The 14,564-nt window shown below is 46.7% G+C and overlaps 1 protein-coding gene across 1 annotated transcript in view; it reads right to left on the bottom strand.

The window, feature by feature from the left end:
- XYLT1 (xylosyltransferase 1) overlaps positions 1-14,564 on the bottom strand; it is a 302,709-nt gene that overhangs the window by 17,564 nt on the left and 270,581 nt on the right. Inside the window, exons 9-10 of the mRNA XM_053929510.1 lie at positions 12,007-12,269; positions 4,079-4,274 (exon numbers count right to left, since the gene is read on the bottom strand). Of these exons, the coding sequence (XP_053785485.1) occupies positions 4,079-4,274; positions 12,007-12,269 (459 nt within the window). The remainder of the gene's footprint in view (positions 1-4,078; positions 4,275-12,006; positions 12,270-14,564) is intronic.

The raw sequence follows: 14,564 nt of genomic DNA, 5'->3' as shown, positions 1-14,564 counted from the left end.
GCCTCCCATTCATTCACTCACTCACTCACACACTCATTCACTCATTCATTGAACACATATGTACCGCATGCCTACCACCTATCGGGGGGACTGCTTTGTGGCACGCACATTTGTAGGCCCGCAGCTTGCTTCAGTCTTCTGTCTTTAGACCACAGCCTAAAGAGTAGTCCTAAGAGTAGCAGAGGTAGTGACTTCTGTGCCATTTCTGCAGGGGCACCGTCCCTCCCAGGCTTAGGAAATCTTGCCACTTTTTGCCACCCTGTGGATCCCAGGGGCTGGGTGCTTCTGAGGACCCCCGGTGCCTAGCACACTGGCTGGAACACAGTAAGAATTACAAGATACTACTGATTGAAAAAGTAAATGAATGAGTGAGCAGGAATCAAGCTATACCCCAGAGTCTTAGAGATTTTTCTTAAAAAACCTGATCCCACGTGCAACTGTTTTTAGTATCTCATTGTTCTTAAGTCCAATCTCTCACTCTGTCCTGTGAGGTCTGGTCCTTTTGGGTCTGCTCTGTTTCTGCCCCTGTCTCTCCCCTCCACTCACCGCCCCCCAAACTGCAGAAATACCCACAGGGCCTCCTGGAGAAGCGCTCCCTCTCGCCTCTGATCTTGCGCCCACGCCCGTCTCTCTCTGCACCGTCTGCCTTACTTTCCCCACCCTCTTCTTAACAAGCCCTTATTTACCATCCAGACCTCAGTCAGGGAGTCACCTATCCTGGGAAGCCTTCCTTGCTTAGAGGTTCCACTGAGGTATGGTACTTCTCTAAGCATTTGTCCACTGCAGCTTTTTTTTTTGGTACAATGTTGCAACCTTTAATTTAGTCTCTCTCCTTAGCTCGAGTGTCAACTCCATGAGGGTAGGCACAACATCTGGCCTCTTCATCAATGTATTTCTAGTGCCCAAAACAGTGTTGAGCACATAGTAGGTGCTCAATATATCTCTACATCTATATTTACCTCTAATTATCCATTGATCTGCCATCCACCAACTATCTATGTCATGAATGATTAGGGGCTGAGCACCTGGACACCCTGGTGCACCCAGGCCCCACGCACGCTGACTTTCCCACAGACGCTGACAAATGGACTGGTGGTCACAGAACTGTGTGAGGGTTTTACTTCAGGAAGGGATCACTGACCGGTTAGGGGAGTGTGGGGACACTCCAGACATCATCCTTGGATCCTCCATAGAATTGGGCGTGAATAAATCTCTAAAGTCTGAGTTCTAAAACCAAAATAACCTGGGCAGAGGAGTTGTAAAGTGGCTGATGGTGGAAAACCTAGATCTTGTTTCTATGCTTTGAGGGGAAGAGGAGGTCAGCTGCAGCCCATGCAGGAGGGAGGAGGGTCTGCCTGTGGTGGGGCACTGCTGCTGTCACATTCTCACCATCGCTCTGGGAGTCCACACCAGTCACTACGGCGACCGATTGCTCATATTTAAGCACAAGTTCAAGTTCAAGCTAAACATACTGCTCCCCAGCTTCAAACCCAACAAAGCCTGCCCATGTCACTTAAAAAACAATCCAAACTTCTTTCCAGGGCCTGCAAGACCCCTCGTGATCTGTCCCCTTTCCCCTTGAAGACCTCCCTCTGTCACTCTCCATCTCGCTCGCTGTGCTCTGGTCACACTGGCCTTGCTGCTCCTTGAGTATGCCAAGTTCCTGCCTGGAGCCTCAGGGCCTTTGCACGGGCTCTTCTCTTAGAAGATCCAAGAAAACTCCAGATCATTTACAGTTTTCAGCTCCAAAATTACTTTTAGAAAAGCCTTCCCAAGTGAGTCATCCCTTTGAAAGTAGTCCTCACCAGCCTCTCCAGTCCTCAGCAATTACTTGCATGGACTTACCTTTGTAGAGTACTTGTCATTAGTTGAAATTTTATCATTCATTTATTTGCTCACTCTTTGGCTGCCCCACTTAGAGACCAATTCCATGACAATAAAGGTCTGGTCTGTCCCTTCAGCAACTCGCATATCATAGGTACTCGGTGACTTTCCAAGCCATAAGCATGGGACTCCCACGGGACGGAGAAATCCATCTGAGCTGCCCACCTGCTGTGGGCCAGGCCCTATGGCACAGTGCCGGGACTGTGCCAACATGAGGGAGTTTCTCCACAGCCCACCAAGTGGCCTTGCCGTTCTTTCCCTCCTTCTTGTCCAATTTTACATTTGCCTTAAAGTTAAGGCCTTAGAAAAAAAATTGAAATGCAAGATTCAGGGCTCCTTGCATTACATGTTGGTACTCTGCCAAAGATCTTGGTGACCGTCACACCAAGGGTACCATAGCTATAGTAGGAACCCTCACATATCACCAGCCACAAATGGCCAGCATCATTTGTCACTGCCAGAAGCACCCAGTCTCCCAACGGCAGGCTGATAAACAGGGAGAGCCCAGTCACCAGGCATCCATCTCATTAATGGGACATTAATGTTTTCAATTGGCCGCTTGGGCACCCAGCACAGGCTCCAAGTGGGGCAGCGTCTAATTGCCCCTTGGCGCCAGTAATTTATGGAGGGGGCTCCCATCCAGCCAACCCATTTGGAGTCTTAATTGGAAATGGTGGCTTCAGGAGAAACTCCCACCCGGGCCTGTTCAGTAGGGCATGGGTCAGCCAGGTGGGGCCATAAAGGGCTAGAAAGAGACCAGGTGGGACACTTAACCCCAGCCCACTCCATCCCTCCAGATTCTCTACATTCTAAAATCGGACCCTAAGTCAGAGCCAAACTCATTGCGGGTGCTTAATTGCAGGGATGGATCATGGCTTTAGCCACTTGCTGACGTAGGGAAGGCAGAAATCCCGTGAGGAGTTTTGTGTGGGCAACCCTCACCAAGCTTGATCGTGTTCCCCCTCCCTTCTAGTGTCACCAGCCAAGTGCAGGCACTCACTCAATCAGAAATCTTATTCAGCATCTACAAATGCTACATACTCTTCTATGTGCTGGGGATGCAGCAGTGAGTGAGAGTGATACTGCCTCAGCTCTCTTGTGGACAATCACCAAGTGATCAGAGAAACCAACAAGCTGACGTTAGATGGTAAATGCTAAGGGAAAAAATAAAATAAGGGTGTGTCGGGTGGAGAATGTAGCTATTGTGGCATAAGCGGCTGGGCAGGGAAGGCACACCATTTGGATTCAGATCAGAATGACCCCGTTCCCTCGAATGGTGAAAACCTGCAGGAAAGTGCTTTAGGCAGGTGGATGAGCACGTGCCAGGCCTGAGGTGGGAACAAACTTGGCATGCTTGACAAAGACACAACAAGTGTGAGTGGGGAGGACAGTGGTACTGGATGGGGCTGGAGAAGAAGACAGAGGGCAGACCAGGTCTGGGGGTAGGGCTTATGTTACAAGGGTGGTGCTGGATCAATCATCTCCGCAGGCAGAAAATTAACTAAGAACTGATGCCGTACTGGAGAGGTGGAAACTGCATTCCACAGATGTATGCACCCATGCATCAGTCCATCTGCCCTGACACATCGTCTGTCCATCCATCCATCCACCCACATGTCCATCCATCTGTCCCTCCATCCACTCATCCATTCAATGACTGACCTGGTACTTATTTTAACCTAAACCCTGTGCTAAGAACTAGGGAGAAAAAAGCACAATTAAGCACGGGATTTGCAGCCTAAAAGATCGTGGTTCAATTTTGAGCTCTGCCACTTCTTAGCAATGATCTAGGAAATCACTGAATCTCCATAGGCTTCAGTTTCCCAGTATGTAAAATGGGACGACTGCCACTACTCCACTAGGAAACTGGTTTGTTATTGGTCTATTACTAACACAAATTTAGGAGGACTTACTAGACAGAATAAAAAAATTAAAAGAAATAGAAATTCCACTATAAAAAACAGACCAGGGCTCCGGGTTGGTTTAGTCCACTGTCCCTCTCCTCCTGCCCTGTGTAAGACGTCAGTTCCAGAGTTTGGAGCTGAAGAGCCTTCTCTAGGCACAGGGTGAGCTTATCTTTGGGGGTTCCCAAGTCCCCTCTCCTTCCTCTCCTACTACAGGTATCAGATCCTAGAACAGGACCCAGCAAGTGGGGTGCCAAGGGCAGTGAATATGACAAGGTCTGGCCTCTTACCTCGGAAAACTGAAGCCTCCCAAAGTCGCTGGGAGGGCTTGCGATCTTGAAGACTTTCTTTGGCATCACCCATGTCTCCAGCGTCTCGAGTTTGCTTACCGCCAGATTGGTAGCATGATGCTTGATCAGAAAGCCCTGGAAGCGGTCAGCAAGGAAGTAGAGGTGGACGGAGGCCGGGTGGCCCATTGGATAGTACCTGAAAAACACGCACTGTCTCATAGGAGCTCATGGGTCAGGGCTGGAGGTGCAGGTTCACAGTGGAGTGCCACCCATTATGCTGGTCCTGCTCCTAAAATAAACCTCATTTTAGACAATGCTCATTGTATTCCTGAAGCTGCCACCTGTGTATCTGTGATCTCAATAACAATTAACAACAGCTTTTCGGTGGGTTATAAGTGTAAAGTATGCTAACTGTATGAAAACACAATAAAGAAAACAAAAATTGCTACTTCTGATGCTTCTTTCCATAGATGATGTCAATTCACGGATATTTATTGAGCTGCTGGGGCTAAGTACTGGGAAACAACAACGGTGTGCAAACAATGTCATATTGATATATTTCCCTTTATCCTGACTTTCTATGCATACATTTGCATAAATCTTACATAGCTGAGACCACAATATACATATTGGTTACGTCCTGCTTTTGCTTCATAGTATTTCCTGAGCATTACCATATGTTTTTGAAAATTCTCTGTAAACACGATACACATTATTCCACTGTATGTGATGCCATATTTTACAAAGCACGTTCCCCATCACTGGCTGTTTAACTGGTTTCTAATTTTTTGGCCAGTCTAAACAATCCTGCATTAAACATCCTTGAGCAGAAATGGTTTTTGGAACATCTGTCTCTCTAATCTCCAGTGGGCTCTCTACATATCTGCCGTCCAACTTTATCAAAAAGGGTGTACTGATTTACGCTCTCACTGTCTTTCTCAGTCACAGCATTAGGTATTATCCTTCAAAATTAATCCAAGATCCATGTATTCATACACAAAGAGGTAGCTGTTGTTTCAAGATGCATGTCTTTGATCCACAAAAGCTCACTGGGAGAAAAGGGCAGAGAAACTAAGCAGAGATGCCCCAGGAGGGAGTGAAAGAGGGGGGGAACTTTGGAGGAGCCCAGCTTTGTCTCTCCTACTTGTAAAATAAAAGGCTGCCGGCTTCCACAATGTGTAAATTGCACAGCACTTAGAGGGTGCTTGTGGCTCCTTAATAACAGCGTTCCACAAATCACTGTTCCTGCTCAGCCTCCTTCCTTCTGGTCCTGATCTGGAGCTTAAATCTTTGTGTCTAATTATAATGGTTAGGGAAGCCGCCTTCCTGTGTTTACGCATCTCTGGAAATCACTGCCTAGTTACTGAGATGCCCCTGGGGCTGTGAGAAGAAAGCCCACACCCTCTTCAGGCTGCTAGCTGGGCATCGCAGCTCACAAAAGCCCGCTTTGGGCCTGGACTTTGGGGGCAGAAAACCCTCGCTCTGGACTGTGCTGCAGACCTGTGTGCTGTGAAGAGACGGTTTACAGCTGTGCTCTCCAGTACCGTAGCCACTAGTGACTACTGAGCACTTGAAAGGTGGCTGGTGTGGCTGAGGAACTGACTTTCTTATTTCATTTCATTTTCATTCAAACTTAAATACTCACTGGTGGCTAGTGGCAACTATGCTGGACAGCAGAGATAGTTGTGGTAGTCTTGTGGTCGCCTGTGTCGTGTCTCCAGTTCTCCCTCTCTCCTGTTCCCACGCCCCTTTCCATGTGACTTGGCAGTTTTCCTTGCCCCGGGGAGGCAGAGTCTGTTTCCCCACTCCTGAATCTGCTCTGGCCAGCAGAAGGTGGTGGGAAGGGGCTCATGCCCGTTCCCAGCCAGGCCTCAAGAAGCCTTGCACATTTCTTCTCTTGCTCTTTTGGGATGACAGCATGCCTTTGTAGACCAGGTGAGGATTTTATTGTAAGCATTAAGCAAAACCACTTGTGATACTTAAGCAGGGGATGGTGGATATGGCTATTAGGAAGCTATAGTGGGCAAAAGTAGGAGGCAGACATCAGGAAGCTCCTGCAAAGGTCCAGGTAAGGTATGGTCACGGCTTGGACAAGGCTGTTGGCAATGCACAGGGGAGTAGAAGAGAAACTCAGGTGGAGACAGCAGGATTTATTGATAGAAGAGTGGGAAAGCAAGCAATCAAAAATTAACTCCTAGGCTACCTGGGAGCATGCCTGGGCTAGTCCACTGGAGGATTCGAGACACTGGGGCAGAGCAGAGCCACCACCCCCATGGTCCCAGCCAACGCCTCCCAGCCAAGAACAGCAGAGCCCTGCTCCCAACTTGCAGCAGCTGCATATTCAGGAGAGACGCCAGCTGAGGCCAGGAACACTGCCCAACTGACCTGCAAACTGGAGCTCTACGACAGGTCAACGCTTGTCGTTTCAAAACACTGATTTGGGGCTTGTTTTGTTATGTGGCATTATTCCAGTAGCTAAATAATTCGCTGTCAATGTTTGTTCTGTAGGTGGGTGGCGGCCGTGGGAGTGGAAGAAGAAGAGGAGAGATTTCTGGCATGGGAGTCAAAAGAAGAAAGTGTTTGCAGAAGGGAGTGGTCAATTGTAGGGGGTGGACCTCAGGGGTCTAGGAGATGAGCAATGGTCCAGCACTCTAGAAACCAAGGAGGTAATCTTTGATTGCGTGCTTTTCCTCCCCTTCTGTCAAGAAATCTTGCTGTTTCCACTTGAATCCATCCTCTACTCTCCTGTGCACTGCCAGCATCTTTGTCCAAGCCGCCACCACGTTTCCGTACTTGTCTCCCTCCTACTTTTGTCTACTATAACCTCATAATAGCCACATCCACTGTCCCCTGCTCAAATACCACAAGTGGCTTTGCTGAATGTTGAAGAAATCCAAACTCATCTGGTCGTCCAAGCCATGCCTCATTCTCTTGCCTCATTTTGTTTCCCATTGCCCCAAACAACCACCTTCTAGCCACATGGACCTTGTTTGGGATTCTACATAGACATTATTTTGGATTCTTGAACACACTAAGCGCATTTTTACCTCAGGGCCTTTGCACAGGATATTCTCTGTGCTGGGAATGCTCTTCTCTTAGACTATATAGCTGGCTCTGTTTTATCATTTTGAAGCAGGGTGCAGCCAAGAGGAAGGCCCCAAGAAAGGATTTGTAATGGGGTCCAGAACTCAAGGTGTCCAGGAAATATTAGAAAAATATATATAGGATGTCCTCACCCCCACAAGCCTGAGCCGGGGGGGATGGGACACATGGAACAGGGCCATTCAGAGCTGTTTTGGGTAGCAACAGTTTTGCAGCTAACCCCTGGCACGGTCATTTAACATATCTATAACCTTTAACTGGTTTCATGGATGTGTTAAATAGCTGTGGCTTTGAGCCAGGGGGATGGGAACAAATTCCACCCAAGATGGGAGTGGGAAGCAACTCCCCCTGGTTACAGGGCCTGTGTGAAAGCTTGGAGAGGATTGGCTCCATGCCATAGGGCCACACCTGCCCGGACTTACTATGGCAGCCTATTAAAGCTGGACGAATACGGGGATGCTGGCAGGTGTAACTGATTGTGGAAGGAGTCAGAAACAGGGCTGCAAAGGAAGATGGGCGCTGGGATTTAAACCCAGGTGCAGCAGCCATAGAAAAAGGAGGACCATGCGGTTCTGAGGGGAAAGGAAGAGGAAGTTCTTAAGTAAATAGGGGGCCATGTGGTTCTGAAGGAGAGGAGAGAGGACCATGTGGTCTTGGAGTGCTTCTTTTTGCCATGTGGCTTAGGCAGCAGGAGAGACTTTGCCGGGAAGAAAAGGGGAGAAAGGACTCTTGCTGGTGGGCCATAAGAAGGTGTCACATGGCTTTGGATTAACTGGAGATTGCAGCAGCCACACAGCTGATGGTGTGGGGAGCCTGAACCACAGACTTCTACTTGTTTTTCTGAGACATGGTACCCCAGACTGGGCACAGGGAGAGGGAAGGACTGTGCATCTGTGGGTATTCTAGAGGACTTTAGTATCTTATTGAAGACATTAAGTCATTACTCTAAGTTTGTGTAACTTTAAAATAAATAATTCCTTTCCTTTTCACCAGTCTCTGGCATTGAAAGACGTCTTTCCTCTGGCGGCGGGCATTTCGAACCTAGCAGGTGTGTATGTGTGTGGGGGAACCTCCAGAGACAGAAAGGGGGGATCCTTTCTGTAATAATTTATCATGAACCACCCGACTGCTCTGTAACAATTTTGCTTAAATGTTACCACTGAGATCTTCCTTGACTGCTCAATCTTAGTCACCAACTCATTGCTATTATGTGAATTTACCTTCATTCTCAGCAGAGCATATATCCCTACTGGTTTTGTTTACTAGTACTTAGGCCCTGTTTGTCTTCACACTAGAATGAGAGGGCCTTGACTGCAGGGGCCTGGCCTGTCTGGGTCATGGCTGAGTGCCCAGGGCCTAACACAGAGTCTGACACATGGCAGATGCTCAACCAATGTTTGTTGATTGAGAGAAAAGAACTCTAGAAGGATTTTCTCTCGAACCCTTTGCTTTGGAGGTGCATCTAGGATACATGTAACCCAGGACCAAACAAACATAAAGCCTTCTGGCACTTGTCTTGGCTATATGGTACGTCTTGGCTATATGATTTAATTAAGTATAAGATAATTAAAACTAAGAAGGGAATTTGTTTTAATTAGATTCAATGCAACAGAGCCTAAAGGACGCCACAAATGCATTCATTTCACCTGAAGGTGGGTTTTTTCTTATTTAAATAAGGGGGCATTGAAAAAAATTAGGAGACTCACAAAAATATAGAATTCTGACTTGCCTTGAAAATGGCTGGCAGCTCAATGTTTACATTCCCACAGAGCAAGAATGTGCTGGAGCTCAGCACCAGGGGCCCCGGGGGCTCCAGGCTGGCACGGTCAGCCCTCACTGCAGGGCCAGCACTGACTGACACATGCTACTTGCCTGGCCCAGGAGGGCACTTGAATTTGAGGACTTGTAATACAATACTAACATCTTTATCTCTGGAGGGTGGCTCACAAGCAAACTTTATTTTCTTGTTCTCTCAATCTGCCATTTCAAAAATTTCTGCAACAAGCATATGTTATTTTATAATGAGAAAAAAATCAATAAACATTATTTTTATGAAAGGTTATGCCACAGACTGGAAAGACACAATTTGCATTAAGTGCCCAAAGGAAATGAGACTCTTGAAAGAAAGTTTACACTTGCTGTTTCCCCAGATACCCTAGGGGTAGGAATTTGCTCTGTTTTGCCTTTTGGGATAAGGGTCCTTTGTCCTGATTTATTTTCAGGCTTGTATTCACAAATATATCGGCTTTGCCCACAGCAAGGCACAGTGGCTATTATAATAAAAAATGAGCAAGAAGTCACAGGATTCCAGGCCTGAGGCACTTGAAGGCTCACTTAACCCCAAAACAAGTACTGGAAGAAAAGTTCAACAACCTTAAATAAACTGGGGGTGTCTCCTGGAATTTCCTATAAAATCATTTACCTTATAAATTCTAAGAGGCCTGGGATTGACACTACTCGTGAAAGACGTTCAGCTCCCGAGTGTGGCGCTGGGCTGCGTACTGGGGATTCGGCTGTGGTTCTGTGAGCAAGGAGTCTGCCCCCAGGTGGGCAGGGGGACCAGATCCTCACTGTCGACATTGACCCAAGGCACTGCTCGGAGTGCACTGGGAGCTACTTTCAGCTTGGGAGAGGGAGGGGTGGGCTATCAGGGGTAGCTCTCAGCAAGCTCCACTGAGGATGTGGCACTGGAGACAGCCCTCGAAGACTGGGAAAGGGTAGGCTGCAGTGGGGACAGTGAGGGTGGTAAGCAAAGGAAGGCACAGAGGGAACAATGAGCAGGTCACATAACTGGTTATGGACCGTGTAGCTCACACACTAGGCTCCCCTTGACTTTGGCTTAATAATAACGGCATGAACATTTACTAAGCACTTTGTAAGGAAAACTCTGTTAAAATGGGGATGATAATAATACATATAATAAGGTCATTTTTGAGGGTTATCTCCTTTAAATCTCCTAACACTTTATGCTGTAAGGCTTATTATTACTCCCATTTTAAAGATGAGGAAACTGAGGATCAGGGAGGTTAATCACTTGTCCCAGGTCAACTGGCAGTAAATGAGAGTTGAATTCAATCTTCAGGTCCTGGGTTCCCAACCCACACTGGGCTTTCTGTAAACTAAGTCGGAACCTGCAGGGGCAGAAGAGAGGGCTGAGGCCGTGAGGAAATAAGGCAAAACTGTGGCAACCCTGCAGAAACCCAGCTGGCCATGTGTGAGGTCCCAGCCAGGAAGCTTTCCCGTTGTCAGGATTTTAGGCCGTAGTTCCTGAGGAGAGGGAAGAGCTGGGCAAGGTGGGGCACATAGGGGTGGGGCACCTCAGTGGAAAGAGACTGATGTTAATTATTTTTTTTCCTTAAAAAGGGGAGGAGGGAGGAGGAAAAGGGAGTACAAGAAAGAAGAGAGTGATTAGAGGCACTTCTGGAAAAACAGCCTAAGAAAATAATCGGAAGAAAAAATAAGGAAAAAATGAAGAGGCTTTCTGCAAAAAGATATTCATCAGGATATTGTTTGCAATGGCCCATTACTGACAATAGCAACAGGAAAGTACTGGATTAAGCAAACTCTGGAGTTTCTTTCTGCCCGGTGGAACACAAGCAGAGTTAAAAAAGATTGCCAGCATTATGGAAGCTGCAGAGCAGCGTGGGAGAGGGGCTGAGGGGGCTAATGTTGCAGGACACGGAATTCTTGTTGCAAATATGTAAATATCTGTGATGTGCGTTGCTAGAGAAGAGAAGAAGAGCCACACAAAATGAAATGGACCGCTTGGTTTAGGGAAGAACAGCCGAGGGAAGAGGATTATGTTGAATTATTTTCCTATCTTCCCCTCTTCTTTCCATACATTCTGCAACACTCTTTCGTCAAGTGTCAACTGGTTCCTGCTAGTGGCAGGTGAGATGATTCTACGTGATACCTGAAGGGGTACCTGAACGTTTTAAATAACAGTTTTGCATTTTGATGATGTCTTTGGTTATATTTTCAGGTGTAATGATAATATGGCTATGCTTTAAAATGGAACCTTTACTTTTCAGAGACATAAATGAACATGTTTACAGCTGACATGATATGATGTCTGGGACGTGCCTCAGTAACACTGATCTGGGGGGAGGCGGCGATGAGGCAGGCTCCGCGGAGCAGGTCTGCTAGAGCTGGGTGATGGGAGATCTAGATTTTAATATATTGACATTTTCCATAATATGAAGTTTTAAAAAGTTCTGTATTTCCATGGTTACCTCCCATTTAAGACAAACAGAACTAGACAATATGGAAACATAGAGCTTCTTTTTTTTTAAATCCTCACTTGAGGAAATGCTTATTTATTTTAGAGAGAGACAGGGAAGGAGGGGGAGAGAGAGAGACAAAGAGTGAGAGAAGGAGAGAGAAATATTGATGTGAGAGAGAAACATTGATCGGTTGCCTCTCATATGTGCCCTGACTGGGGATCAAAACCACAACTCGGGTATGTGCCCTGACCTGGAATCAAACCCATAAACTTCTGGCGCACAAGACAATGCTCCAGCTAACTGAGCCACCCGGCCAGGGCTAGAGCTTCCCAAAATACATATGCTTAGCATAAAGAATGAGTCCAGAGAAAGGAAATAACTGGATAAATACTACATCTGGTGTTCTGAAAGCATAAAATTCTGATGATGGCTTAGCTGGGACATACTTTGAATGCTGGGGTGGTTACATAAATGCTTTTTAGGCAAAGGAAAAGAAGGAGAAGCATGAAGTAGAGCCCCTAACACAGAGGGTGGTGTGCACCCTCCTTCCCCGTCATCCAGTTCCCGTTCCTCCCCGGCCCTCCGGTCACCCCCTCGGCTCACCTGCAGCTGTTCTCCCCGTCAGTGTGCAGCGAGGTCTCAGCCCGCCGCAGGCCCAGGCGGGTGAAGGAGTGGTACAAGGTGAGCGTCACATCGCTCAGGCTGTGGATGCCGTCTGGCTCGTCGTAGACGTTCTCCCAGTAGGAGCGGAGGCCAGGGGTGCCTGCAGGGTAGTTCCCGTACAGATAGTAGTCCAGCTGCCCAATGATCTCCTGATTCACCACGGCTTCGAACTTGCGGGCAAAGAAGGTGGGCCTGGCTGTCTGCTGTGCTCAAGGGATAAAAAGATATTGGTCAGCAGTGGCAGTGGGTGGAGGCTGGGAGCACAGCTCTGCAGCCAGGTAGCCTGCATCCAAATCCCAGCTCTGACACTTAGTAACCTCTCTGTTCTCAGTTTCTTTCTGTGTAAAATGGAGACAATAATAAGGGTGTCAGGATGGAGTGCGTTAATATTTGAAAAGCATTTGGAGGAATGATGGGCACCTGGTAAGCATCATTTAAATGTTTGTTAAATAAATTACATTGTAGTGTTTATAGCTGGGATGAATCTCAGAAATCATTTAGCTGTAGTTCTAGGGCAAATACAGCCTACGGATATATTTTAATTGTTCAGCAGAGTGTTTTAAAATTAAATTAGCTGGCAATATTTAAAAAGTAGGAGAGTTCACAGAAACAATTATTGGCTTCCCTTTAAACAAAAATAGATCTAGCAACTCCAAGCCCACATTCCTTCATGGTAATAACTGGTTATAGCTGAAAAGCAGCTGTCCCTTTAGACGGACTCCGTTTCTTCGGCTCGCCACAGTCCCCACCACTCCCTATTGCCTCCTGAGCACAGCAACAGAGTCAGCATCTCTGAAGATGAGGTTTAGACATCTGTGTCCAATAATGCTTCCTGGTGATTATGATGCAGTGTTTGAGGACCATTTATGTAAGCTCAGTTTTCAAGGAGACAGGCCCAGAGAGGGAAAGGGACTTATCTAAGGTCACAGAGCAAGGTAATGGCAAAGAGAGGATTAAGATCCAGGGTCCAGGATTAAAGAAATAAAATAACTGAGCATCTGTTATTTACCAGGTCTTATACTTTGGTCTGGGTGGGGATCAACAAACTTTTTTAGTAAAGGGCCAGATAATAAATATATCCAGCTTTGCAACTATTCAACTCTGCTGCTGAAGTATGAAGGGAGCCGTGGCAAAATGGAAAATGAATGGGTGTGGCTGTGTCACAAAAAGACCTTACAAAAGCAGGCAGTGGGCTGGGTTTGGCCCAGGTTAGTTTGCTGTCTAGGGCTACAGAAACAATCCAAACACAGCCCCCTGCCCTTGAGGAGCTTATGGTCTAGTGTTATTACTGACCTAAGTTTGGGTCTAGCACCATTTTTGCTGCTGTAAATAAAAAGCAACAATAATGACAATAATAACTACACTAATAACACTAGATGCAGGGCATTGAGGTTATGTCATCACCTCTAATACTCCCAACAGCGCTGCAAAGCAGGTGTTATGATTCCCATTTTACAGATGAGGAAACTGAACTCAGAGAGGGGAAGTGATGTGTACAAAGTCATACAGTCGTAAGATTTGAACCTGAATTTGATGCCCCTCAAACCCAACCTCTTTCTACCACATCACCCTAGGACCCAGCTACTAATGGAGTAAATTGAAAGCTCCTAATACCAAATACCTGTTGTATTATTCTGAACATCCCATCGCTTCTCTGCTCCATGTACCCTTGGGACCTCCCGCCTCTGTGGTCAGCTCAGTTCCCTTACAGTAGTACTGAAAAGACACTACTGAGTTCAAATCCTCACTCTGCTACTTTCTAGCTGTATATGTCTTTGGGCAAGTCACCTGGGACCTCAGCTTCCTTGTCCTTAAAATGGGTATAGTATGGGTACCCAACATAGAGTCTGGCACACAGTGTTAGTTGCTAGTATTATGTGACTATTATTATTTCCCCCTTGAGCCTGCTATCAGAGGCTTCTAAGACTTTGTTTTCTGGGGGCAGAGAATTGGATTCAGTGGCAGGGCAGCCTTCTTTCTTCATCCACGATTTTTTGATCACAGCTGCATTTCTAAAAGGGCACGTTTCTATATTTATCATTCTCTTCCTTGGAGTTCCTTCAACAAGAACTCTGAGTTCCTTACAGGCAGCATTTTTTTGATTCTAGATGTTGAAGGATATTCTTGATCTTTGCTTACTGTGAAAGAATGAGAATGCTGTCTCTATGTTAGTCAGTCTTTATCAGAGACCACGATGTCTGTGAAATGCTGGGGATACAAGTGCTCCTGCCTACAAGTGGCCTGAGAGGGCCCAGCTCCCAAGAACCACCACAGCTGCCTGCTCTGAATGATGAGGTCCTTTGCAATGAGGGCAATGACTGGTCCTCTACAAAAGTGGAAATTCTTTCTTTGTTCCTTTTGAATAGGTCAAATATTCCCCCTGCAACCTTCTTTCTGCTCAGCAGATCCTTTCTGCATGGGCAATAGGGCAAAAATGTCACTCAAGTTTATGCCTAAATTAACATGGGCTCGAGGAGGTATCTGGGTAGCTCTCAATC

This window comes from Desmodus rotundus, chromosome 1 (genome assembly GCF_022682495.2).
Source record: "Desmodus rotundus isolate HL8 chromosome 1, HLdesRot8A.1, whole genome shotgun sequence".
In the NCBI taxonomy this organism is placed as follows: Eukaryota; Metazoa; Chordata; class Mammalia; order Chiroptera; family Phyllostomidae; genus Desmodus; species Desmodus rotundus.
This window is presented reverse-complemented; position numbering and strand designations above follow the sequence as displayed.